Here is a 27,323-nt window from a genome sequence, read left to right on the forward strand (position 1 = left end):
AACAACTCTCACACTGGAGACCCGCTCGAGCAAATCAATGAGCAATGGGATGACAGTGATACAGTGATCTACCTTCATACAATCCTTGTCTCACATACATACATGTAGACATATATAAACACACGAGCACCAAGACGTCTCATGATTATATAATAGCACACATACACACATAACATATTCACATGTGTGTAAGAACAGAAATGACAATATACTGCTATGTCCCTATCCAGAGATAAAGTATTATTTATTCTGTAAATGCAACTACTCATATGTATGCTCAAGCGGCCCTGACAAAATCAGCAGCACACACCGGACAGAGGCGCACAGAATGACCTGCACACTGAGTTCGGGAAGTGAGGTTTCACCTCTTCCCCTGCATGCTCGCACCAGTTTCATCGGTTCCGTCCTGGGTGGCACCCACAGTAAGGGGGACTTGAGGTTATGCAGTTCCCGCTGCTGCTGTTCCCCAGAAACGCCACACGAGGGCCCCCGACCTTGGCAGAACGGGTCTTGTGGGCAGATGGACTTGGTTCCATGTTCGGAGGAGGGGATCGGGCTACCTCCCTAAGGCTCTCGCTGTTGCCCCATCTCTGTGGACTCCATTTAACCTGCTGGCCCCACATACAGGCTGCGCTGTGGGTAGAGGAATTCTTACTCTCTCGTTCCTGAAAGCCTTTCCCCCAGAGCAAAACACCTACAGCCAGACAGAAGATGAACTTCCTGACCCTTCCGGCACAGCTAGCCAACAGGCCATGTGGTCTCCCCTGCTGGCTGTCCCCAAATGCAGTCTGCCTGGAGGAAACCGAAGCAATTCTCTCCACCTCCTTCTGCTGTCTCTGCTTTCTCTTTCTGCTTTCATCCTCTCTCTCTCTCTGTCTCCTCTCTCTCTCTCTCTCTCTCTCTCTCTCTCTCTCTCTCTCTCTCTCTCTCTCTCTCTCTCTCTCTCTCTGTCTGTTTCATTTTAAATCTTGTTTCCTAATCTTGTCCTTCTCCATCACGGGATCGCTGTCTGTCTTACCATCCTTGTCTGTCTCTACGTGCTCTAAGCTGGGGTTGATGGAGGGAGAATGATCTGCATCCTCCTTGCTCCTGTCGCCACTGAGGAGGTGAGGGGTGCGTGTGCACAATGGGTGGGAGGTTCACTGTACGGACACAGGCTGGGATCCCATGAGGAACCTGCTCTTTCCTCCAGCCCGACCCTGCCTGCTGGTCCAGCCCACCAGTCCAGCACTGTCACCATGGAAACTAGCAGCTGACTTCCTATTGGTGGGCTGGAGGGGAGGGGAGGGGGAGGGGAGGGCTGGCTCTTCCCTGCTCACCCCTCTATTCTGAGGCTCAGCCCTCCTCCGCGCCCACCATCCCTGGGCTTCAGGACCGTTGGGGACCCCCTGCAGTCCCCAGAGCTGAAGCCAGCAGGGACAGAGACTATGAGGCAAGCAGCCCACCGACCCAGGCCTCCTTAGATCTACCAGGCCAGCCAGCGAGAGTGAACAGCCGCGGAGAGAGGAGCCGGAGATAAAGGAGCTCAGCAGACCGTTGGGAAGCACCCTCACCGGCTCACGCAACCTTTGCCAGGCTGATGGATGGCCAGACCCACCGGCTCTGAAGGACTCACAACCGATGCGCTCAGCTGCACAAGACTCAGACAGATACACCCAGTGACAGCATCCCACACTGCACAGCCCTGCCATCCAGACACCCCCACACGCAGAAGCCACCGGGAACTCTGAGGCAGACACAGCTGGTGACACACAGCTCCACTGCCCCCGGCACACACGCCTGGGGGCACCGTCCTCCAGAGACAAGGCAAACAGACCTCACAGACAGACCTGGACACACACACACACACACACACACACACACACACACACACACACACGCTCCCCACCACGTCATTCTCGTGGCCTCTGAACAGCCCCCCTCCATCCACGGGGACACCCTCGCTCTTCCACGCACATACAACCCGGAGCCCACAGCTCACGGACCTCCAGCTCCAGGGCTGCATCCCCGACTCCTGCAGCCTTCTTTGTGGGTGAGGAAGAAAGGAAGAATTCAGCCCAGCCCAGATGGAACCCCGGAGAAGCCCGGAGCTCAGAGAGGCAACGGTCTAGCTTGGCATGATCCTCATCAGCCCCTCCACTTGGCTGGGTGATGTCCTCCGGTCCGGGAGCGGGGGGCTCTCAGCTGTACTATGGAGCAACTGACGATTCTGCCACGGCCTGGGGACCCTGGAGCCATGGAGCCTTGGGCACTGCCTGCCTGGCAGAGCTGGACGCCAAGCCCGGGGGGCGAGCCGGGAGGCCTGGCCCCATGCCTTGCCGACACCCCGGCCGTTCTGCAGGTCGGAGCACTGAAGCCCGAGGAGAACTCTGATCCCGAGGGAGCCCGCAGCTCTGGGTCTGGGGGGGACATTGACCCTGAAGGAGTCGAAATGGGGCTGCCCGGGTTCCTGCTGCCGGGGCACGGGCAGGTGGAGGCGTCTCCAAAGGTAAGGACGCTGGGGAGGGCTGGGGTGGCGAGGGCCTTCTCCTCTGCCCGTCAGCCTGGGCTGCTGCCCACTGCTCCTCCTCTCCTGGTCCGTTTCGGGTCCCGTTTGTGGGCCCTGCTCAGTAACGGGCTGTCTTCCCTTGGGGCAGGAACCGCTTTTTTTACCACTTGCCTGTCCTGACTCGGCCTCTTCATCTACATCTGATTCTGCCTCTTCCCCTCCCTCTGTGAGTCTCGAGACTGTCTGTCTGTCTCCTCCTCCCCGTTCCCTCCCCCCACCAGTCTCCATCCTTGAGGACTGGAGGATATTGGGGGTGGGGGGTGCTGTACAGTTGAATTGCTGCCCAGGGGCAACAGAATCAGGGAGGAGGTCAGTTTTGGGGTGAGTGGGGGCAGGGTTTGGGAGGGGGTGTGAGCAGCTCTTGTATGATGGTGGCCTGGGGAGGAGATTTGGGCCCATGAGGAGGCTGGAGGGTGTGCCAGGAAGAGTCAGGGATGGGGAGGGGGGTGCAGTATGGGCAGGGACCATTCAACAGCACCCCCTGAAGGCCTGGGGCTGGGGGAGAGCCTTCTCTCGCTCCCAAGTCTCCTTGGACCATGAGCATGAATGCATGGAGAGCGCTGGGAGGTGGGGAGGGGGTCCTGAGACACTGCCCCCTGTCCTCTCCCATGCCAGGCCAAGCTGAGCGTGGGCTTGGGGGACAGGCCCCCTCTGGAGCTGCTGAGGGCTCTGGCTGAGCTGCAGCAGCGCTGTGCCATCCTGAAGGAGGAAAACCAGATGCTGGTGAGGCTCGGAGGCTGCGCGCAGCTAGAGGGATTGGGGTGCGGGGAAGCAGAATTGAATGTCCTCCGTCCACCCCCTTGTTGCAGGGATGTCCCTCTAAGTCAGGGTGACAGGGAGGGAGCATGATGCTAGCCCCCACAAAGGCCCTAGTTAGAGTAGCCCAGAACCCGGGCTCTCACCTGGTTCAGTGGGGGGGTGGGGGGGGCGCACCCCACCTGCCTCAATTCTGGCTGTCCCCTTGCCAGAGGAAGACCAGCTTCCCTGAGACGGAGGAGAAGGTGCGGAGGCTGAAGCGGAAGAACGCGGAGCTGGCGGTCATCGCCAAGCGCCTGGAGGAGAGGGCCCGCAAGCTGCAGGAGACCAACCTGAGGGTGGTGAGGAAGGCTGGGTGGCAGGGAAGAGGGGAGCTAGGGCTGGGCAGGGGATCTGCGGCTTGGGAGTCAGATCCAGGCAGCAGGTCCCCAGGGGTGGGGGAGCAGGGGTCAGCCCTGGCCAGGCCAGGAGAAGGAGGTTTGGGTGCTGGCTGGGGCAGGGGAGGGAAGCCTGGGCAGAGAGGAGCAAGCTTACCACGTGCTGGAGCTGGCTGCCGCCTCCCGCTGAGCTCATCTCTGGGTGTAGAGCCCATGGGGGCAGGGAGGAAGCCCCATCACAGAGGCAGCCCCCAATTAGCAGCATCCTGGGGACCTAGATTAGATGTGGAGTTAACCCTTTTATTCCTGCATGAGGCTGGCGGGGATGAGAGGGCAAGTGAGGCTGCTGGTCCTCCCCAAGTCAAGGCTCCAGACACAATAGGCCACCCTCCAGGGCTTCATCCCAGGGCTGACGGGCCTTCCCCCTCCTCTGGCCAGGTGAGCGCCCCGGTAACCCGCGGGGGGCCCAGCGCCGAGTGGTGTCGGAAGGTGCTGGCCCGCCAGCGAGCCCGGGATCTCAGTGAGACGGCCAGTGCCCTGCTGGACAAGGACAAGCAGATCGCCGCCCTGCAGCGGGAGTGCAGGGAGCTCCAGGCCAGGCTCACGCTGCTCGGCAAGGTGCGAGGAGGAGGCCCGGCTCAGGGCTGCCCGCTCGGCCCCCACTCGGCTGCCGGCTCGCGGTGGTCTGCGAGGGGGAGAGGGAGGGGATGCTAATGAGATGCAAATACGGCGGGAGGTGGAGGCTGCCAGGGAGTAGGTTCCCTTGGCAACGGCCCAGGTGGGAGCCCAGATCTGGAGCCAGAGCTGAAGGGGTGGAGCCCGGGAGGGAGTCCCGGACCCGGGAAGCCGTTGGCTTCAGAGCTGGTCAGCCCGCGGGTCTGTGACTAGACAGGGCTAGCGGGGATTCCGGGGCACTTAGCCTGGTGCAGGGCACGCCGCAGTGGTCCACTCTCTGTCCCTGTCCGCACACGCCACGGGCCGGCAGAAGCATGAGGCTGTGCACACACGCACACGCACACATACACACACACACACACACACACACGCACGCACACGCACACACACACGCGCGTATGACGCGGCCCGGGAGGGGCTCCGAGGCCGTGCTGAGACCTGATTTCTACCCCGGCCCCCACCCCCCAGGAGGGCCCCCAGTGGCTGCACGTGCGGGACTTCGACCGGCTGCTGCGCGAGTCCCAGCGGGAGGTGCTGCGGCTGCAGCGGCAGATCGCCCTGCGCAACCTGCAGGAGCCGTCCCGGGCCCGGGGTCCCGCGGCCCCGGCTCGCGCAGGGGCGCCCGCTCCCGGGGCCCCGGGAGAGGTGAGCGCCCGCGCCAGGGCAGGTGTGTGGGTGAGCGTAGATGGGGGGCTCTGAGGATCTCCCCGGGTTTCGCGCTTGGAGCCCGTCCCCCGCCCCCCAGCCAGTCCGCGGGCACCCTTTCCTGCGTGGCGCCCACCCCGGGCATCTCTGGGCGCCCTGCGCCGCCTCCCCCGCGGGCCCGCCCCGCCGCCCCTGCCGCGCCGCCAGTGGTACGGCCCGGCTGCAAATCCCTGGTTGCCCTGGCAGCCACCCCGGGGCCCTGCCCGCGCCGCCGCCTCCCGCCGCCACCTTCGCGCGGGGACGCCCCCTTCAGCACCCGCCTGGTCCTCCAGGCCTGGCCCGCGCCACCCGCGGGTGGCGCTACATCCACCCACCCCGCGCCGCTCCAGGTATGGGCGACCCTCCCTGGGTACTGGACTCAGGCCGCCAGGTTCCAAGGGCTAGGGACCCTACCCCGAAGTCCGGAAACGGGAGATCTGGCTCTCCTGATCCTCTCCACTGACCCTCACCTAGGTCCATCCCCTGGAAAGAGGGGAGAGGGGAGGGGCCCTGTGGCAGCCACCATCTCCGGGCTCAGCTTTGCCCCTCAGCATGGAAGGAAGTGGCATCTCCCCACCAGGCCTGTGCTCCCCCAGAGAGGGCAGGATGAGTGGGGAGGGGACAAGGTGGGCTTGTGGGACAACCAGGTGGGTGGTCTGCCTAGCTTGCCCCGCTCCAGCCAAGCCCAGCCTTGAATGACCCAGATCCATGACCCAATGGCACATCCCTGGGGCCCTCCTCATTCTTGGCTGAGGGCACCGGGACAGTGACTGAGAGCAGAGCCCGTGGCCACCCGAGCTAAAATGGGACAGATTTAGCCTGGATAGGGGGACAGTTTCCCAGGGCTCATGGTTCTCAGGACCTCAAGCACCAGGGTTGGAGAAAACAGGGGTGCAGCCGCTGTGCTTCCACTTCAGCTCGACACGAGGGGGGAAAGGGCAGGCAGCACCCCACCAGCTGGGCCCGGATTGCTTTGCTGGCTGTGAGATGGGGTGGGGACCTCTCAGGGCCAGGACTGGCGGGGGCAGAGGGAGGGGGACAGGCTGCCCTGAGGCCCCGTTCGTGCCTGCCAGCCCCTGTCCCTGGGCTTCTCCAGGCCACGCTGCAGGAGGATGTGGGGAGCCCGTCTGTGGTCCTAGGGGAGCCAGAGAAAGAGCAGAGGCTGCAGCAGCTGGTGAGTCTAGGGCTGGAGGAGACACTGGGCACACCCCTCCCCCTTCAGGAGTGCGCCTCCCCACCCCCCCCCCCGCCCTCCCCATGCCCATCCCCATCCCCATCCCCATCCCCACCTCGCAGGAGTCAGAGCTCTGCAAGAAGAGGAAGAAATGCGAGAACCTGGAACAGGAGGCCCGGAAGAAGCAGAAGAGATGTGAGGAGCTGGTGAGTGCCCCCAGCCCAGGGCCCCCCTGCCCCAGGTGCTCCATGGGGTGGGGGTGCCTGAGTCTGCCCCTGTGTCCTGCGGGATTCTCCTTTCCTGGTGGGCGCAAGCTCCAGGTGAGGGAGGAAGGCCTTGTCCGGAGCTCGAGGGGGGTCTTCTGAGTGGGAAGAGGAAGACTGTGGGTGCCGGGCATCCTCCCCAGCTCCCGTGGTCTCTCAGGAGCTGCAGCTGCGAGAAGCCCAGGATGAGAATGCCCGCCTGGCCGAGGAGAACTCTCGGCTCACTGGGAGAGCCGCGGAGAAGGAGCAGGTAAGGCTCTGCCCCCGCCCCACCCCCCCGGCCAGGGAGAGGGGAGAGGGGACTCACGTGGTGGGTCTCCTCCACTGCCTTCCCTGAGCTAGGCTGGAGGCTGGAGGGGCGTCCTGAGTGGGAGTCCTGCACCCTGCCACGCCCCTGCCTCTCCAGGTGCACTGGGAGAACGAGGAGCTGAGGGGCCAGCTCCTGGGAGTGACCCAGGAGAGAGACTTGGCCCTTCGCAAGAGCCAGGGTCTGCAGAGCAAGCTGGAGAGCCTGGAGCAGGTGCTGAAGGTGAGGGGGCCGAGCATGTGGGGGGCTGGGAGCAGCACTCTGGGGCTCAGGGAGGAAGCGGAACTAGCCCTTCCTGGAGCACTGGGGTCTGAGTCCAGTCCTGGCACCACCAGCCTCTTTCCTGCTTGTGTCTTCAGTTTCTTATTTATTTTGGGGGGGAGGGGTGTCAGTCGTTCTGGCTGGGGGTGTGGCTTGGTGGCCCTCTGGGGAACCAGGGCCACATGCCCTTCTGTTTAGGGGATGGAGCCCAGGGTTTCACACATGCAAGGGGTATGCTCTATCTACCACTCAGCCACGTCACGGACCTCAGAGACCTATTGAGTGTTTATGTGGAACCAGAGCAACTGAGGCTCCGTCCTCAGCCGCCTGCCCTGGAAAGGGGGCAGGGGGGAGGCTCTGGCCCTGATCCGTGGCTTGTGTTCCAGCACATGCGGGAGGTAGCCCAGCGGCGGCAGCAGCTGGAGCTGGAGCATGAGCAGGCGCGTCTCAGCCTGCAGGAGAAGCAGGAGGAGGTCCGGAGGCTGCAGCAGGTGGGCAGGCGGAAGGCGGGCAGGCCACTGGGCCCAGCTGAGTCACCCACTCCTCCCGGGGCCCTGCCTGGAGCTGGGTGGGGGCAGCCAGGGCCAGGGCCTGACCTTGATGCGAGCCCTTGAGGAGCCTAGCGGGGCAGGATGGGGAAGGAGAGAGGGGTCACTCCAGGGAAGGCCTTCCGGGGAGGGGGTGCTGAAGGGCATGCCCTTCGCCAGCAGGGGAGCTCAGGGTTCCAGGCGGTATGGCCAGGGGAGAGCAGGACAGATGGACCCAGGAGAGGCGGGGCCAGAGTTGTCAGGCCTTTCGGGCTGTGGGTATGTTGCTCGGAGCATGGGAAGCTATTGAAGAGACCCAAGCAAGAAGGTCATTTGGCAGCAGATGGAGGGCGGATGAGGGGAGAGGGGATGGGGGTGAGGTGTGTGGGTCCAGGTGGGAGGTTCTGTCGCCTGGGCGAGGGTGCCACAGTGGGGTCATAAGCGGGGGGTGGGGTGGGCATGCTGTGGGGACTGTTCAGAATCGGCAGATTGGGGGAGGGGGCTCTAGCTGAGTCCCTGCTCTGTGTCCCATCTGCCGGGTAAAGCCTGCTGGGGAGAGAGAGAGAGAGAGAGAGAGAGAGAGAGAGAGAGAGAGAGAGAGAGAGAGAGAGAGAGAGAGAGAGAGAGAGAGAGAGAGAAAGGGAGAGAGAGAGAGGAGAGAGAGAGGGAGGGAGAGAAAGAAAGGGAGAGAGAGAAAGAAAGGGAGAGAGAGAGGAGAGAGAGAGGGAAGGAGGGAGAGAGAGGGAGGGAGGGAGAGAGAGAGAAAGGGAGAGAGAGAGGAGAGAGAGGGAGGGAGAGAGAGAGGGAGCCAAGGGACAGAGGGACAACATATCTGAAGGAGGAGATGGAGTCCAAGCCGGGCTTGTGTGTGTGCTCCGTGTCTCGGGGGAGTCACACATGTGATCCACTCTGGTGGAGGGAACGCCTGGGAGAGAGAGCACGTAGGCGATAAGATGGGCACCCTAACACTCAGAAGCCGTAGGATACGGAGAAGGAGCCCCCCGAGAGGTAGGAGGGAAGCCAGAGCGTGGATGTCCCAGAAAACAGAGCACGTGTCAGGCCGGCCTCTCCTGACCCCATTCTGCCCGAAGGCAGGACTCTGAGTGGGCTTGGGGGAGGGCGGGGGAGGAGAGAGGAGCCTTGTCCAGCCCCAGTCCCAGCCCCCTTTCCTCTCCCATTCCCCTGAGCACCCCCTTCCTCACGTTGTCCTCTTGCCCCGCAGGCCCAGGCTGAAGCCAGGAGGGAGCACGAAGGGGCCATGCAGCTGCTGGAGGTAGGCCCGGCACTCCCGGGGGCCTGCGTGTGGCGGGGTGGGGTCGCAGGAAGCACCACCACCCCCACGCCCCCCCTTCATTGGGCTGTTTCTCCAGCCAGGGCTCATTCGCCTGGGGTTGGGGGTCGAAGCCTCCCACAGCTGCCCTCACCCGGTTGCCCGCCGTCGGATGCCCTCTTCCATTTAGGACCTGCTGAGGGAGCAGACCGGGTGGCATTTATGTGGGCGTCTCTCCGGGTTGTGACCCTCCTGGCTAAGGACCCTAACCTCTCTCTGTGTGCTTTCCTTCCTTGCCTCAGTCTACCCTGGATTCCATGCAGGTACAGCTCCTGACCCCTCCCACCACCTCTCCAGGGGGGCTGAGCTGCATTTCTTCCTTTGGGGTTGAGGGGTTCGAAGTCAAGTGGGGGGACTGGTCAGCGGGGAGCAGCGCCGAGAAGCCATAGAGAGGTGGAGGTGCCCACAGGCTGCCCCAGAGCCACGCCCATGCCTGGCACGCACAGGGCCCACCACTCCCAGGAGACCTGGACGACCTCCCCCAACCCTGCCTGACCCAAGACCATGATGGGTGTTATGGGTGAGGGGCCCGCCCAGCTGTTGGCATTCTCCTGAAGCGTGCTTGAGGGCGGTCCCTTTCCTGTCACCTAGATGCCCCGAGCTCCTGCAGGGGATCTCTGCGGGGACTTCTCTGAGGGTAGAGATTTGGGTCACTGACTGTGGGAGGGGCACAAGCCTCGCTGCTGAAGACTCCTGAGGTGATCATGGGTGGTAACGGGGGCGGGCCCATCCCTTCTGGCCTAGAAAGTGGCCGGAAGCAGGAAGAGCCTCTGTCCAGCAGGAGCTGCGGGGTGTGAGGCCGGCCCCTGGCTGTGCTCGGGGGGCCTCTCCCTACAGCACTGGGATGGAAGCCTCCAAGTCCAGGGCACATGCGCTGGCCCTTTGAGCCACCCCTGGCCCTTAGCGCAGACAGTATCAGGCCATGGGTGCAGGTGGACAGTGGGTGCCCAGGCCCTGAGGCCCAGCATGGGATGGTGTAGACATGGCACTGGGTGGGTGGGGCTGTCGGCCGGGCCTGGCAGCTCATGGTGGCTTGTGGGGCAGGTCCGGGTCCGAGAGCTGGAGGAACAGTGTCGCAGCCAAACCGAGCGCTTCAGCCTCCTGGCGCAGGAGCTCCAGGCCTTCCGCCTGCACCCTGGCCCTCTGGATCTGCTCACCTCTGCCCTGGGCTGTCCAACCCTCGGGGACCACCCCCCACCTCCCTGCTGCTGCTCCACACCCCAGCCCTGCCGGGGGGTCGGCCCCAAAGGTAAGGTGGGCCCCAGTGGTGTTAGCCAAGAATCCTCCAAGCTTGGGGTTTGAGAGGAGCCAGAGAGGTCTAGCAACTCACCCAAAGCCACACAGCGAGGGAGAGCCACACCTAGCAGCTCTCTTGGAGTTTCAGGTGCTGCTCTCCTCCTGCCCACCTGGGGCTAGTGGGTGGCTGGGCCGAGGTAGCGGCAGTCAGGAGCTTGCAGCGTGGTTGGCACTGGGCATCAGTCACTTGGGGGTCTGCATTTGCACACGGTGACACCTCTGTGGGCCAGAGTTTTCCAAGCAAGCGTTATTCCAATAGTGCATCGCAACAAGCTGCTCGAAGGACCTGGGGAATGATGTGTAAGTTCCTAGTAAGTTTCCTCCCCTTATTCTCCTCTACAGGAGGAAAACTCTCTGCGGGAGGTCTGACACCCCCCCCCCCGCCCCTGAGCCTAGAGGTCTGATACCACCCACCCAGCCCAATCTCCTCCCAAGCCCCCTTGCTATCTTCTCTTTAGATGACCTCCCGCCGGGCTCCCCTGGGCGATGTATCTCCAAGTCTTCCGAGCCTGCCTCTGTCCACACCGCAGGAGGCTCTCGAAGAACAGCCAAGAAGACAGAGTCTCTCTCCAACTCCTCCCGCTCTGAGTCCATCCACAACAGCCCCAAGTCTTGTCCTACACCCGAGGTCAGGGGTCCTGGGGAAAGCAGGGGTTTGGAGGTTGGTTCTGGCTCTGCCTTGGGGCAGCTGAGTGGATTCATTCTGGGGAGGTGTCTCTGCTCTCCAGGGCCTGCTGCTGGCTGGACCTCAGGGCCAGCTAGCCACACCCCTCTGGGTCCCAGAGGGGCCCTGGGAGTCCTGGGCAGGCTGGAGGGAGACACTTTGGCGCCAGGAGCCTCATAATGAGACTATTCACCAGAGCACAGCCATGGCAGAGGCAGACGGTTGTCTGAGAAAGAGCACGGGGTCCTGGAATGCCAGTCCCACTGTGTCCGAAGCAAGCTCCTGGCCCTGGGTGGCCTCAGTTTCTTGGCCTAAATCTTGGTGCTAAGGATTCCTTGAAAAAAGTGCAAATCAAATGTGTGGGGCATGCAGAGGACGGTTAATACAGGGACATTATTAAGAGTGCCAAGGGCTTTGACACCACTCACAACTCTTCCCAAACCCTGCTGAAAGTGAAGGTGATCCATCTGGAGCGCCTGTCCTGTCCTCCATCTGCCCTGCTGGTGATGCCAACCCCAGGCCTCTGCTGCCCCCTGGTGGGACTGACCAGTGTGCTGCATCTGGAGACCAAGGGGGGGCGGAGGGGAGGTGCTGGCTCCCTAGAAGTTCCCATCGCTGCCCCCTCCCCTCCCACTCTTTCCCATCAGAATGCTTCACTGCATTTAACCAGAAGGAGACAGAGTGCCCTTTGAACCCCCTCTGCAGTGACCTGATGGTCTCTGATGAGGAACTGGGGAGGCCAGGGCTTGGGGAAGGTCCCCTGTATCCCCCACTCACCCCACCCTGGGCAGTGGGGCTCTGTCAGTCCCCATCGGCTGCTCATTTAGAAAACGCTGGCGCATCCCCTTTGCCACACCTGGCCTTTCACTGCTCAAAGCAACGGGCCTTCCCTCCTGCGGCTCAGACGAGAAGTCACCTGCTTTGCACGTGGGCACTGGGTCCCGGGGAGGAACGGGCCTTTTCTATTTGCCCAGGTGGACACAGCCAGTGAGGTGGAGGAGCTGGAGGCGGACAACGTGTCCCTGGTCCAGGCAGTGCCGGAGGGCAGCCGGGGAGGAGCCAGGATCCAGGTCTTCCTGGCACGTTACAGGTGGGTCCCTCTTCCCTCCCCCTCACCTCCCCCGTTTTTGGCATGTGGAGGGTAGAAGGGGGTCTCTGCATATGTGGGGGGTAGCGGTGAGTCTACTCGAACATGCCGAGGTGAGCCCAGTGAGCGGCCATTGGAGGTAGAAACTAAGGTTCCTACAGGGCCAAGTGCATGGGGCGGGAGAGGGCGGGAGTTAGCATGTGGGTCGCTTCTTCCCCTGCGCCTCTCCCACAGCTACAACCCCTTCGAGGGCCCCAACGAGAATCCAGAGGCTGAACTTCCGCTCACTGCTGGCGAGTACATCTACATCTACGGCAACATGGACGAGGATGGGTTTTTTGAAGGTAGGACAGTAGAGGGGACATTCTGTCCACTCCCTTGCTCTGAAAAGCTCTTCTCCCCACAAGCTCATCTGTACATCCTTCCTGTTCCCCAGCATGCTCCACCCAACCTAGCCTTTCACCTCAGCCCAGCTCAGAGAGACAGGGCAGGGGGCTGAGCACACGCTTTGCATGAAGGGTGCCTGGATCCACCCCCGACACCGCCTGGTTTCTCGAGTTCTGCACGGAGAGGCCCCTAAGCACGGAAGCGGGTGTAGCCTCCGAGTACCTCTGGGTGTGGCTCCAAAACCTTAACAGAAGAATCAACAACATAAGGTGTAGAGAGACTTGAGACTTGGGAGGCAGTGGGGAGAGGGGACAGGGCCTGGGGGAAGGGGAGAGGCTGGTCTGCTGTGGGTTGGCCCCAAGCTCACAGGGTAAGGGCCTCCCACAGTGCAGTCTATGGACAGTGTCCCAGGGAATAGAGGCTCCTGTCACTGTCAGGCTGCTCCAGGGGGACAGGACAGGGTTTGCATTAGTGACAGAGTCCTGCCTGTAGTGGAGAGGCTGGACTCTGGGTGTGGGGTGGAGCTGTCCAGCGGCTCCCATGGGGGCAGGCTGCAGCCTTCAGAGCAGGGAGGGCAGACCTGTAGCCCCACGGAGACTGTGATGAGGTGTGAGGCAGGGCCAGGCAGGGTACCCGGATGGGGCGGGGAGAGCCGTGTAGGAAAGAGGCTAGAGCTACCGCTTGTGGGGAAGGACCTGCCAGTGGCAACTGGGGATCACGGGGCCCTCTCGGTGGTGCATGGTCCCCTAGGCTGGATGGTTGAGTGCCGTGGCCTGAGGATGCGGCGCTGCCTGGACCCTGCAGTGCTGGGCACCACCTCAGTGGTGCTTGGTGGTTTCTAGGGCCACACCAGGCCGTGCTTGAAACACCACGTCATGCGGGAGATTCAGTGGGGGCCTTGCACAGGGGCGCCTCCAGCCCCAATTCCTGTCTTCTCCTGGGACCTCCTTGATCGTGTGTCTTGTTCACAGGGCTGGGGATCGCCCAGGTCTCACACACACAGTGCATGGGCTTTACCCCTGTCCTAGAGGCTGGGGTTGACCTAAAGCTTTGGGTTAATAAGGCCAGATCTTCAGCATCTGTTTAGCTTCTCTTTCCCGGGCCTGCGGTTTGAGTAGCTGCTGGGAATGATTGGAAACAGCTAAGCTCCCCATAGGGATAGATAATGGAGAGCAGGATTAAATAGCTCCTAGAAATACAGCTTCTTAATGAAAACAAACAGAACACACTGTCACCTTCTTTTAGAGAGTGCCAGCAAAAACATAACTATTAATTAACTTCAAATTATTGGAATCTGAACTGTGCAACCTGGGGTAGGTTTAAAGGTACGGAAATGACTGGAGGAGGCCCTACTTCTGGTGTGGGGGTGGCGTTTGGCAACACCCAGCAGTGTTCAGGGGATACTCTTGACTCTGTGTTCAGGGGATTGAATTGGGGTGGGTTGCATACAACATCAGTGTCTTAACTCCTATACTCTCTGTCTCTTTCTGGCCTGCTGGTGTGTGTGTGTGTGTGTGTGTGTGTGTGTGTGTGTGTGTGTTAGGTGGTGGTGGTGGTCAGGGGGTGATGTTGGTCCTCTCAGCAGTGCTCGGGGATGATGTTCCGCACTCAGGGATCACTCCTGGGGAACCATATGAGGATGAAACCTGGGTTGGCAAGTGACCTACCCACTGTACTATTATTGCTCTGACCCCTGTCCCAGAGGCATTCCTTGGCAAACTTCAGGCAAGTGCCTGCTTTGACTTTGCCTGGTCCTGCCTGGGCTGCTCTCTCAGTGGCAGTAAGAAGCTTCGGGAACATGACGGAGGTCCCAATTACCAGTCTTACAATCTGGTGTGTGTGTGTGTGTGTGTGTGTATAAATGTCCAAGTGCGCACTTTTTTGAACCGCCCCCCCCCCCCTGACGTGCTAGCAATTGAACCTGGAGGTCCGATAAGGAATGTGCACTCCAGCCCCTTGAGCCATTCCCTGCCTCCCCTTATGAGCTGTGTTTGTGACACCTCCTGCCTTTAGCATTGCCCGGTGCTAGTTCCATTCACTTCCCAGGGCTGTTGAGCAAATGGCTTTCCTGCTCTGACGTCCGAAAGTCTGAAGCCCTGCTGGGGGCTACAGGGAATGTCCATGCCCTGTCCTGTCCACCTGTAGGGGTCCCCAGTGTCCCTGGCCTTTGGCCACATCTTTGATCACTAGTCACATGGACTCTTTGTGATCTCTCTGGCTCTCCTGTAAGGACACTTGTCATTGGATTGAGGACCCACCCAGATAATCTAGGATGATCTCATCTCAAGCTCCCTAACTTAATTACATCTGCAAAGATGCCTTTTCCAACTATGGTCATGCTGCCCAGCCCCAGGGGTTAGGACAATGTTTGCAGCCATGTTCAAGCCTCTGCAGTACTTCTATGAGCTCATTGTTGAAATTCCTAGAGAAGCTTCTTCATGTCTTCACACCACCCCCGTCCCCGCCTCTTTTCTCCTCGCTTGGGTGGAGAGGGCTGCAGCTCAGGCCCACCTGCACTATCCCTGAGCCCTAAATCTTTGCTTTATCTCCTACCCAGTATGGCACTGAGGCCAGCAACCTCGTTCCTAGGAGTACCCTCCTCTCTCATGACCTGAGACTCCCCTCAGTTTCTTCCCTTTTTTGCTTTTTGTTTGTTCATTTGTTTGTTTTTGGGCCACACCCAGCAGTACCCAGGGCTTCCTCCTGGCTTTGCATTCAGGGATCACTCCTGGTGGTACTCAGTGGACCATATGGGGTGCCTGGGATCAAACCTGGGTTGGTGGAGTGCAAGGCAAGCATCCTACCCACTGTGCTATTACCGAGGACCCTGTTCCTTCCCTTTTTGACATATCTCAAACAACATACGCTTTGCCACACTTTATTGCCAGGTGTCCAGGGGGATCGGCTCATTTGGGGTGCCCAGTTCATGCCAACCATGCTCCCAGACCCTGGCTCGCTGTGGGGTCCCATTACTCCTCCATCCCACACTACTTCATTTCTCTGGGACACATGTCTTTTGCTCTAGGATTCCTTCCCTCACCCCAACTGATGGTCACTTCCCTTGGAAAAGCTATATTTTCCACCGAGGGAGGGTGTGGTTGCCCCTGTACCCCCTCTTCAGGTGAAGAAGCCTCCCCACAGTAGAATCTGCTTTCTTAAGATCCTCTGCATTTCTGTTCAACTTTTAATATTTTGTTTTTGTTTGGAGGCCACAGCTGGCGGTGCTCAGTGCTTACTCATGGCTCTGAGCTTAGGGATCACTCCTGCTGGGCTTGGGGGACAATATGGGATGTTGGGGATTAAACTGTGTTGGCTGCATGCAAGGCAAGCACTCTACCCACTGTACTATCACTCTGGTCCCCATTCTTCACGTTTTTAATAGGAAAGTTTCAAATGTACAGGAAAATAGAGACACTTGTCTCCTGAGTCATCAGATCAGATTCTATGCTTGTTGAGATCCTGCTGTAGTTGCTGTATCCATCTGGAGATGCAAAAAGAAAACTGATTAAGAGCAAGTTGTGGAGCTGGGGATGTGGCTCAGTGGTAGAGCACTTGCCATGCACGTGTGTGTGTGTGTGTGTGTGTGTGTGTGTGTGTGTGTGTGTGAGAGAGAGAGAGAGGGGGGGAGGGAAGGAGAAGAGAGAAAAAGAGGGAGAGAGTGAGGGAGAGGAGAGAGAAAGAGGGAGAAAGAGAGTGAGGGAGAGAGAGGAGAGAGAGAGAGAGAGAGAGAGAGAGAGAGAGAGAGAGAGAGAGAGAGAGAGAGAGAGAGAGAGAGAGAGAGAGAGAGAGAGCCTGGCTTTGATTCCTGTCACTGCAAAAAACAAGCAAGGAAGGCTGGAGCAATAGCACAGCGGGTAGGGCATTTGCCTTGCGCATGGGTTCGATTCCCAGCATCCCACATGGTCCCCCGAGCACCGCCAGGAGCTATTTCTGAAAGCAAAGCCAGGAGTTAACCCCTGTGCATCGCCGGGTGTGACCCAAAAAGCAAAAACAAAACAAAAAACAAAAAACCAAGCAAGGAAAGAAAGAGGAAGAAAGGGAGGGAGAAAGAAGGGACAGAAAGGAGGGAGGGAAAGAGGGAAGGAAAGAAGGAAGCTAAACCTGCATGCTTGGACATTCGCCTCCTTTGGCCATAACCGTGCTACTACATCCCTCAGCTCAGCTCGGCCACCATGCGGTGCTGGGAATCCAACCCGGGGCTCCTACAAGAGCTCCCACAAGTAAAGCACGTGCTCCAGCCCTTGGGGCCATCTTCCTGCCCCACTCTTGTCTTTTTCAGATGCTACTTGAGGCAAATGTCATGAGCCCCGCTGACCACTTACTGCTCTGTTTTTTCCTCTGCCTCTCCTGTCCCATCTGCCAGGGGAGCTCATGGATGGCCGCAGGGGCCTGGTCCCTTCCAATTTTGTGGAGCGTGTGTCCGACGATGACCTCCTGACTTCCCTTCCACTGGAGCTGGCTGATTTGTCCCACAGCTCGGGTCCGGAACTCAGTTTCCTGAGCGGAGTCGGGGGTGGCAGCAGCAGCGGGGGTCAGAGCAGCGCGAGCCGCAGCCAGCCCAGACCAGAGGATGAGGCTGCGGGGGATGTGCTCAGCCTGAGCCCCCCGCCCGACGGCCCGGGCGAGCCCCCAGCTGTGCCTTACCCCTGCCACCTGGCGGTCGTCAAGCAGCTGGCCCACAGCGTGGTGCTGGCCTGGGAGCCACCTTCCGAGCGTGTGGAACTGCAGGGCTACCATATCTGTGTGAACGGGGCGCTGCGTCAGGCCCTGGGGCCGGGCGCTCCCCCCAAGGCTCTTCTGGAGAATTTGGACCTGCAGGCCGGGCCCCTTCACGTTTCTGTGCAGGCCCTCACCAGTCGGGGCAGCTCCGATCCTCTGCGCTGCTGCCTGGCTCTGGGTGCCAGGGCAGAGGTGGTACCCAGCCAGCTGCGGGTCCATCGGCTGACCGCCACATCTGCCGAGATCACCTGGGTGCCCAGCAACAGCAACTTGACCCATGCCATCTACCTCAATGGGGAAGAATGCCCCCCCGGCCCGCCCCAGCACCTACTGGGCCACCTTTTGCCATCTGAGGCCAGGCACACTCTACCAGGCTCGAGTAGAAGCTCAGCTCCCGCCTCGAGGGTGCCGGGAAGCAGGCTGGGAGAGGCCAGAGCAGCGGGCCGCCACCCTGCAGTTCACCACGCTTCCAGCAGGTATGCAGGCATGGAACAGGGACAGGCACTGCAGGAAGTCAGGCTCTAGGGAAGGGAAGACCATTGCCACTGGCGTTTTCAGGGAAAGGGCACATCTGGCTGGTGTCTCTGCCAGAGAGAGTCCTGCATGACTGGGTCTTTCTTTATTCTTTTGGGTTGGGGGCCACACCCAACAGTGCTCAGGGCTTACTCCTTGTTCTGTGCTTGATCACTCTTGATTAGGCTCAGAGGAACCGTATTGGGTGCTAGGGATCAAACCCAGGTCAGCCATGGGCCCTACCCACTGCACCATCTTTTTGACCTCTGTGACTGATTCTTGGAGCCTCCTCCCTCTAGGACCCCCAGATGCCCCCCTGGATGTACAGATCGAGCCGGGGCCCTCCCCAGGAATCTTGACCATCAGCTGGCTGCCAGTCACCATCGATGCAGTTGGCACTTCCAATGGGGTCCGGGTCACAGGCTACGCTATCTACGCAGACGGACAGAAGGTATGGCCTGGGGCCCTGCCCACCTGTGCTGGGGGTCTTCCTTGCCCTGCTCAGAGATGCACAGGCTTAGGGGCGGGGACATTAACGGGCAGATTGGCACAAAGCATAGGCTTTGGAAGCAGGTGATCCCAGGATCCACTGGATCGCCCCTGCCCCTGCAGCAGGAAGCCCCATGGCGGGGAGGACCAGTGACCCCAGGCGCAGGGGTTGTGCTAGCCAGAGCTGGCCATGGCGTCCTCCCTCCGGGCCAGCTCTGCGTCTGCTCCCTGTCCCGCAGCTCATGGAGGTGGCGTCACCCACGGCAGGCAGCGTGCTGGTGGAAGTGTCACAGCTGCAGCTGCTGCAGGTGTGCCGCCAGGTGGCCGTGCGCACCATGTCACCTCACGGCGAGTCGGCGGACTCAGTCCTGGCTCCCGTGGGCCCGGCCCTGGCTGCAGCCTGCCTGCCGGCCAAGCTCGCCTGCACCTCCCCACGGCCCAGCCCGGAGGCCCGAACAACCTTTGTTCCAGCCACCCCGGGGCCTGGAGACCCCAGTTCTCCTCTCCGGCACCTTGAAGCCCCTGGAACTCGAGAGCCCCCAGGGGGGCCCCCTGCCAACCTGCCCAGGGAGACACGAGAAGAACCACCCGAGGAGTACCCAGCACCTTCCTCCCAGGTGCCCTGGTCAGGGAGGGGAAGCAGCAGTGGCTGAGGGAGGGACCGGGGGCTGGGGCCTTTTCTCAGGGTTTGCCATTGCAGGGGGCAGTCAGGCCTGCTCTGCTGGGGACCTCAGAGGACAGGAGGGTCCGTGAGCCGACCCCAGCCGAGAGACTGCCCGGGCCCACGGGTGCCTCCCTGGCTGAGGAGGCCGAGTGGCTGGAGGGGGAGGCACGCCCAGCCCCCGGCTCCACCCAGCGCGAGTCCTGTGCCGAGCCCTGCCACGGCGGAGAATCAGGGTCTGATTCCCTGAAGCCCGGGGCTGAGGTATGAAACTGGCGACCCACGGAGCCCCCTCAGAGAACCCCCTGCCTCTCTGCTCCCTGCCAGCCCAGTCTGGGGCTCTGTGCTGTGTTCCAACCCACCCTGGCCCCCGTCCGTGCTGTTTGGCTATTTCTTTCCACTTCCCGCACTTCTCTTTCCTTCTTGCCTCCCATCTTTCTCCCTCACCCCACCCCACGCGCCCCATGCTGGGGCTCACCCCTCTCTCCCTCAGCCCAGGACTCCTTGTCCTTCTGGCTGGGGCTTGCCCCGCTAGAGTCTCGCTGCTGCTCCATCTCTCTCCCTCCAAATCACTTCTTGCAGAGGGAGGACGCGGCAGAGCTGGGGGGCCTTCAGGTAACACCCCTCGCGGAGCATGGCCGCAGCCCAGAGCTCTCAGACATCCAGGAGGAGGACGAGGAGGAGGAGTCAGGCCCGAGGGCTGGCTCTTTCCAGACGCAGGCCGCAGGCAGCAGCATCAGGGAGGAGAGCACCAAGGTAACGGGGTGAGAAGGGGCTGGGGGCCCTAGACCTTGGATTCCAGTGGCCTCGGCCCCAGGTGACATCAGCCATGCTAGTGGCCACCACTGATGCCCACCACGGACTAGTGTGGCCTATGCCCTGTCCCACAGCAGCAACATGCAGTGGCTTAGGAGAAGCCCACCAAGGGAGAAATTGCAGGAAGAGGAGCTCTTGTGTGGCCACTGGATGTGACGCCCCAGCCATTTGCGTCCTCGCGCTGGCAGTTCTGGGGAGGGGTTGGGTCAGCTTCTGGGCCTGGGCCCCTGGTTTTGAGTGTCGCACAGCGTGTGCCTTGGGTACACTCACTAAGTCTCCAGCTTTGCCCTGGACAAGTTGTCCCATGTTGGCGGCTCCTCTTCTCTTCTCTTCTCTTCTCTTCTCTTCTCTTCTCTTCTCTTCTCTTCTCTTCTCTTCTCTTCTCTTCTCTTCTCTTCTCTTCTCTTCTCTTCTCTTCTCTTCTCTTCTCTTCTCTTCTCTTCTCTTCTCTTCTCTTCTCTTCTCTTCTCTTCTCTTCTCTTCTCTTCTCTTCTCTTCTCTTTTCTCTTCTCTTCTCTCCCCTCCTTTCTCTCTGTCTACCTCTCTCTCCCTCTTCCTCTCTCTCTCTCTTCTTTTCTTTGGAGGAAGCAGAGGGAAGGCGATGGGGTTGCCTGCAACCTCTGCCCTCATTTGAGGGCAAAGGTCACAGTTCTCTCCTCTTCCCATGGACCTCTCTCCCCTGCTGCTCCCTACCCAGCCCCAGCCCGACCCCTTCTGTGAGACTGACAGCGACGAGGAGATCTTGGAGCAGATCCTGGAGCTGCCCCTCCAACAATTCTGCAGCAAGAAGCTCTTTAGCATCCCGGAGGAGGAGGAGGAGGAGGAGGACCTGGAGGACCAGGAGAAGCCAGGGAGAGGCTCTTCCCGAGACCCTGGCCTGCCTGAGCCTGTGGCAGCGGCGGAAGGGTCCGGTGGTCCCGCCCGCGGACCTGGTCCAGGTTCCTTGTCTCCTGAGCCCTGCGGGGCTGGGGATTGCCTGCAGGATGTGCCCGGAACAGCTGGGGGAAGCAGCCGCCGAAGGAGAAGCAGCTCCCCTGAGAAACCTCTAAACCGCCGGCGGGCTCCAGACCCCCGTGAACACTGCAGCCGACTTCTCAGCAATGGGGGTCCCCAGGCCCCAGGCCGGTTGGGCTCCGTGCAGGAGAGGGGCAGCCCCGCTCTGGGCGAGGGCACCAAGGGCAGCCCCGAGGCTGGTGGGAGAGGGCGGCCTGCCCTTGCCCGGACATGCTCCCGTGGCCGGGCCCCAGAATCTTCCCTGGCCAGCTGCCTCTCCCCCAAGTGCTTGGAAATCAGCATTGAGTATGATTCTGAGGATGAGCAGGAGGCAGGTGGCAGGGCTGTTGGCATCAGCTCCGGCTCTGTCGGAGACGAGGAGGCTTGGGCCTCAGCTCCTTTGGGACGGTCCAGGGGCGCTCTGAAGGCCAGCTCAGGCCCCAGCCCCAGTCCACGCCTCCCAGCCGGGGAGAAAGGGGAGCCAGAGCGGAGAGGCCGCAGTGCGACTGGCCGAGCCAAGGAGCCTCCCTCCTGGGTCCGTGCCCACCCCCCACCCGGGCAGCCCCCTGCCTGCCGCTGCCTGGTGGCCCTGCTTGCTGCCCACCAGCCACTCCCATTCCACGCTGCTGCCGCCTCCATCCGCAGTCGTGGGGCTGGGCCTCTGGGCGCTCTCACCTGCTCCTCCACCCGCATTCCACCGCTTCGCTGCTTCTGTCGGTGACCGGAACTGGGACGCACAATATTCTGTTTCCTTAGTGGCCAGTGGCCTCCAGCCGGCCTCCGCCTTAGCGCGGGCCCCCTTTCCTCTACCTAGCTAGTTCCCTCTCCAGGACGCTGAGTGGCTGCCCAGCGTCCCCCAGCCCTGACACTGAGAAGAGGCCGTACCCCCAGCGCTAAGATCGACCCTAGCCCCTCGTCCACACTCACCCCACGGGTGGCCTGAGCAGGGGCCTCCTCCTCCCTGGGGGACTGATGGATCCAGCAAGGTTGGGCCCAGGCTCCAGGAGAAGAATGTTGTGTCCCGGCTCTGCTGCTGCTGCTGCTGCTGCTTCTGTTGCTGGGGCAGAGCTGGGGGAACGCAGGGACCTACCATGCCGGGCACCCCACAGGGATAGGGTGTCACTTCTGCCCTCTGTTGCCCTCTCTTTGCAGGCAGCAGAGACTGGGGAGCCCAGAGGGCAGGATGGCTCTGGGCGGAGGGGCCCTCCTCGGAGAGGGGGGTCGGGGCCCCAGACTCAGTGCCCAGGAGTTGGGTGAGTACTTGATGGGGGGGGGGGGGCTGGGCTGGGTGGTTCTTGCTGACCCCCTGGCCAGGGCTGACGGTCCCCTGATCTCCCCTGACCCTCTCCACAGCTCCTCCCAGGAGCCCCCCAGAAGCAGCAGTGGCTCACCGGAACCTGCCTGTCCGCCTCTTCGTGGCTCTGTTTGACTATGACCCCATGTCAATGTCTCCCAACCCTGATGCGGGGGAAGAGGAGCTCCCCTTCCGGGAAGGCCAGATCCTGAAGGTGAGCCCCTCCCTGCTGGTCCCTCACTCCTGCTAGAGGTGTCTTGGTCACACAAGGGGCTTATGCAGCCAGATGGCCTGGGTTCAGATCGTGACTTATCTGCTTGCGCATGACCCGAATAGTTGAGCTGACTTCTCTGGGCCCCAGTTTCCTCACAGTGCGGCAAGATTCAACGGTTGCACATTGAGTACAAGACAAACGGTGGTTTCATGCTCTCTTGCTTAAAGACCTACTACCTGGTCACACCCGCTTCCAGTTGCTGCTGGCGGGGTCGCCAGTGTCAGCTGGTCTCTGACAGCTCAGAGAAGGCTTCTGCTATTCTGAGGCAATGGAGATTGGGGGTCCCTGAGAGCCTGGGGCCCCGTGTCAAGGACTCGGCTATCTCCTCCTTCTGCGCCTCATTCTTGGCCCGTTCCTGGTTTCCTGTTTCTGCACAGGAAGGGTCTGACCCTGCGGCTCCCAGGGCAGGGCGCGGGGCCGGCGGCCTACAGAGCAGGCTGAGCTGGTCTTTGTCTCCAGGTGTTTGGGGACAAGGATGCTGATGGCTTCTACCGGGGTGAAGGTGGGGGCCGGATGGGCTATATCCCCTGCAACATGGTGGCCGAGGTGGCAGTGGACAGTCCCACGGGAAGACAGCATCTACTTCAGCAGGCTTTTCTGTCCCCAGAAGTTCTTGCTGAGGTCTCAGGTACGATTGGCTTTTGTCCCTTGTCCACTTCCTGCCACTGACCAGGTTCCTCAGTGACTCACTTCTTGGTCACCGACTGGGCTCCTCAGTGACCTGGAGTCCAGCAGAGACAAAGGCCTGTGGAGGGTGGTCAAGGGGAAGCAATGGGACCGTGCAGTAGGGGGTGGGAGAGAAATGCCCTTTACAGCCTGGAGACACTGGCCCCACCGAGACCAGGTCTCGTCTCCCCTGACTCCTCCTGCCTCAGTTTCTCTCTTGCTTCTCCTGGTCTACCAGAATCAGGGAGCCGTCCTTTTGTGTACTCCACTGCCCACACCTCTGGGCCTCCTCCCAAGCCCCGCCGTTCCAAGAAAGGTTGGTGAGACCCCATTTTCCAGCTGGGAGCATGAGCGGGGACTGGGGTGTTGGTGGCTATGGGGTGACACGTGGAAGGGGTCAGCCCTCCAGCCATGGGTTTTGTGAGGTTGGGAACAATGATCCTCTCTACGCCTTGGTTCGCTCCCCAAACCCAAGGGCGGGGCTCTCTGCTCAAGTACCCCCTTACTACCAGTGGGAGCATCTAGCATGCCCCACAGCACCCCAGCCGGGGAGGTGACAGGGAGGGCCAGAGGGGCTCACACACTTTCTCTTCACAGCTGAGATCCCACCCCCTGCCCAGCAGCCCTCTACAGGTGAGGGGGGTCTCTGGGCAGGGAAACTGGGGGTGGGGGTGGGGCGGGAAGCCCCTCTGGGGTTATAAGCTGTGGAGTGGTGGTGAACAGTAGGACTCTGAAGTAGAGTATGGGGTATGGGGTGGAGGGTCTGGAAGAATCTGAGCCTCCCACCCCCACCCCTGCAGGGCCCCCTCAGCCCACCTCTGCCAGCCTGAAGGCACCACACTCCATGGTGGCTGCATTGACTACAATCCCCGGGAGAGTTCCCCCAACATGGACGTGGAGGTGAGGCCCTGTTGGATCCCAGGTGAAGGAGTGCCCTGTGGCCCTGACCCCTGACCCCTGACCCACCTTCCATCTCTCTACAGGCAGAGCTGCCTTTCCGGGCAGGGGACATTATCACTGTGTTTGGGGCCATGGACGATGACGGTTTCTATTATGTGAGTACACTGAGGGACTGGATGCTGGCCGCTGCCCCACCCCACCTGCTCTGTCAGAAAGCAGGGGAAGGAGCCTGCAGGGACAGAGCAGTCACTGCAGGGACAGTGATGTCCATCCTCACCCGCCTCTCCTCCCCAGGGGGAGCTGAATGGACAGAGGGGTCTGGTTCCATCCAACTTCCTGGAGGCACCTGGGCCCGAGGTAGGCGGTTTGGACAGGGACAGGGAGCTCCGCCCACCACAGAGCGAAGCTCAGGTCAGTGACTGTCCCCCCTCCCCCCCCCCCACCTGTGGACTGTGAACTGTGAGGGAGGGGTGAGCTGGGTGATGGCTTGGAGGGGAGCTGCGGCCTTAGCCCCTGAGGGAGCCCCGCTAGCATCTGCTCCTCCTCTTCAAGGCCCCTCTCTGCAAAGGGATGCTGGCTGCCAGCCTCACCCCAGCGCGTTTGTCCGCATCACTCAGGACAGGGCTGGAACCCTGTGGCAGAGGACCCCGACCTGCCCGTCCACAGCCCGTCATAGTCCCAGCATAAGGGGCCTCCGATCCTGCGGGGTCTCCCCATCTCCCAGATACCTTTTTGTTTGTTTGCGGTACTGGGGATGGAAGCCAGAGCCTCCCTCATGCGAGATCCCCACTGAGCTACCTCTGTTCCCCACGTGCCCTTTAAAGCCAGTTGCCCAGCCAGGCCCAGCTTCTGGGGTTCTTACTCCTAGAGTTTGTCTCTCTTGGGGGATGGTGTGGATTCATCTCCAGCCTCCGGGGGCAGGGAGAGGGCGCAGAGGCACCGGCCCAGCAGGGCGCCCCTGTCGCCCTGGTGAGCTGGGGACTGGGCACGAGAACATGGTGTGTCCGTAACCCTCTCCTCTCTTTGTCCCCTGTTCTTCAGAGAACGAGGAGGAGAAGAGTCCAGTGCTAGCTGGAGATAGATGTAGTAGAGAGAGCAACATGTAAGTGGGGCAGCTGGCCCTGTGTCTGTGAGACCCCTCCCTTCGTCAGCAGCAGCTTCTTTGTCTCAAATTCTTCAGCTGACCTGGCTTTCTAGGGCGAGGCAGAGGGTGATCCGTGCCAGCTTTGGATGCAGGACCACCCCCTCCCCTTCCCTTGCCTTTCGGCAGTGCCAGCTGTCCTAGGAAACACCTGTCACCTTATAGATCATGTCACACACTAGCTGCCTCTGCATGTTGAAGAATGAACTAGCCGTTGACATGCACATGATGGCACATTCATGTATTATGATACTTTATGGTATGATAATATGGTGATTATTCTTGGTGGCAGAAGGATGACACGAATGCCACCAGTAATAGTCTTCCCACCCTTGTCCTTTGTGTCATGCTGTTTTGGCAGTAAATGTTCTGACTCCTGGGTATAGCAGACCTTGTGATGGTCAGGCCTTTGAGGGATGGGGCTGGGTGTGCCCCAGGCTGGGCACCCATGTTGTTTGCCGCTGATCTGGGTCCAGTGGCTGCTTGGAGACTGCTGGGCTCTGGTATCTGGGGTGAGTGTGAGGGAGGCAGGGGTAGGGAAAGGCTAGCAAGACCTGGCAGGCTGGGCTCCTTATAGGTTGTGCCAGACACAGGAGGTCCATGGAGCAGAGATTGTGGAGGCTTCCTGTGGCCCCATGTTTGCCCAGTGCCTGGTGGGTCTGTGGCTCAGGGTTGCAGGAGGAGCTCAGGAGAAGAGGTTAACACAGCAGAAGGACAGCCTGCGGAGTGTGGCTTGTGCTACGTGAGGTCCCACTGTGAGCCCCTTGGGACTCTGGATCCCTGTGGCAACTCAGGGACCCTGGGTGGGCATTGACTCCATTCTCTGGGGCATGTCCTGGCTGGATCAGGTGAGGTGACCGAAGGCCCCTTTCCCTGGAGGGGACAGACAATATCTGGCCTCTGAAAGGTCCAGATGCTTGCTGTCCTATCTCGGGGGTGGGATATCAGGGTCACTACCCAGGGTCAGTCTTTGACTCCTGAGTGGTCCACAAAGCAGCTGCAGAGACCCCTGGAGAAGGAGGGGGACCAGGTCACAGTCCTCACAGTGCTCCCTTAGCATCTCTGTGCAGTGACTGGGCAGGGCACACTGGTTTTCTCCAGGGTCCAGAGACATGAAGCAAAAAGGCACCTGAGGTGGGATCATGAGAGGAGCGAGGGTTGGGGACAGGGGGTGGGCCCTGTCTTTACCCCATTTATCTTTCATTCCAGGACTGGAGCAGCACAAAGAGAGGGCACCCCATGCCCCGAGGCTGTCCCTGTGCCCCTGACCCTGGCAGCACCCCCAGGACTGAGCTAGGGCGGGCACAGGGTACAAGAGAGAAGGTGAGAGGTCTCTTCTCCAAGGGGAAGCAGCTCCTCCTGAAGCTGGGCTCTGGGACAAAGGAGTGACTCCACGGGGACCCCAGACCTCTGTCCAGGCTGGGCGGGCAGCTCATCTTCCGAGTTAACACTGTGGCATTTGGATGGGAACTGGAGACTCGTGAGGGTCAGATCAGATAGATTCTTCAGGCAAAGTCCTCCCAAGGGGCACCTTACTCTTACGGGGAAGTGAACTGAGTCCCGGAGTGACAAAGTCACCTGGCCAAGGACTGTACCCAGGATTTGACCTCCGCGCCTGGTTTCCCACCATACAATGCTGGTGCCCCTGAGACATCCCCCAGTCCCGAGTTAGGGCGGGGGAGCCTGGGGAAGAAACTGGGGGAGAAAGGAACCTGATTACCCCCTCTGATTCTGACGGCACTGGCTACCCAGAAGGCAAGTTTGCACTGTAGTCTCCGAGGCCCCGCCCCTAGGGGGTCGGAGCTGGACTCTCCCGAGGCTCCGCCCCTCACACAGAGGGCGGGGTGTGGAGTCTCCTAGGCCCTGCCCCTCAGGGAGGAGCCAGCGTCTCCCAAGGCTCTGTCCCTGGTGCAGGGGCGGGGCTGGAGTCTGCGAGGCCCCGCCCCTCCGCCGAGGGCGGAGCTGGAGCCTCCAAGGCCCCGCCTCTCACGCAGCGGGGCAGAGCCATGTATATATGTACATACTCAGTGCCTCAGCCAGCTTCCTCCATCTCGCTTCCATCGCAGGCCCGAGAAGGAGAAGGCCATGCCAAAGCGGGCTGATCCCCGCCCGCATAGTGCTCCCGCCTGCCCTGCCGCCCGGCCTCCTGGCCCCGATGTGTCCTCACCCCCAGAGACCCGGGGCCAGCGGGCAGAAAGCAGGAGTTGGGTTTGCCTTATTTTGCTCATCGGATTCAATTGCTCTTTTGCATCCATTTCCTCTGGCCCCCGTGGGAGTGTGGGGGCCGGGGAAAGGGCAGATGATGCATCTATTTTCATACATCCCCTGTTCCCCATGGGCTAAGGCTCTCCACCCGTGACCTTCATCTCCCCTCCACAACTTCCTGTGCGACGAATGTCTGCATGTTTCCTTCCAATGGTGGGAGATGGTTTGTCTGGAACTCCAACCCCCACCTTGGTCTCCAGGGTGGGGCATTTGTTTAAAAAGACATTTTATTATAATAAAGTCTATTTTCACAAAA

The 27,323-nt window shown here is 60.8% G+C and overlaps 1 protein-coding gene across 1 annotated transcript; it reads left to right on the forward strand.

Moving 5' to 3' along the window:
- Nucleotides 1-1,296: 1,296 nt before the first annotated feature.
- Nucleotides 1,297-27,323, forward strand: TSPOAP1 (TSPO associated protein 1). Its single transcript, XM_055130171.1, is given in 34 exon segments — nucleotides 1,297-2,488; nucleotides 3,164-3,271; nucleotides 3,517-3,645; nucleotides 4,120-4,299; nucleotides 4,825-5,001; nucleotides 6,137-6,214; nucleotides 6,337-6,420; nucleotides 6,638-6,727; nucleotides 6,884-7,006; nucleotides 7,432-7,536; nucleotides 8,795-8,845; nucleotides 9,145-9,165; nucleotides 9,947-10,151; nucleotides 10,657-10,826; nucleotides 11,837-11,952; nucleotides 12,184-12,293; nucleotides 16,700-17,361; nucleotides 17,363-17,531; nucleotides 17,868-18,019; nucleotides 18,297-18,674; nucleotides 18,758-18,982; nucleotides 19,301-19,474; nucleotides 20,232-21,062; nucleotides 21,680-21,746; nucleotides 21,845-22,035; nucleotides 22,555-22,723; nucleotides 23,000-23,077; nucleotides 23,359-23,394; nucleotides 23,562-23,615; nucleotides 23,618-23,661; nucleotides 23,745-23,816; nucleotides 23,956-24,072; nucleotides 24,703-24,763; nucleotides 26,012-27,323. Coding segments are annotated over 33 exon segments (5,493 nt in total). The 5' UTR covers nucleotides 1,297-2,191; the 3' UTR covers nucleotides 24,733-24,763; nucleotides 26,012-27,323.

The sequence above is a fragment of the Sorex araneus genome, chromosome 3 (assembly GCF_027595985.1).
Source record: "Sorex araneus isolate mSorAra2 chromosome 3, mSorAra2.pri, whole genome shotgun sequence".
Classification (NCBI taxonomy): Eukaryota; Metazoa; Chordata; class Mammalia; order Eulipotyphla; family Soricidae; genus Sorex; species Sorex araneus.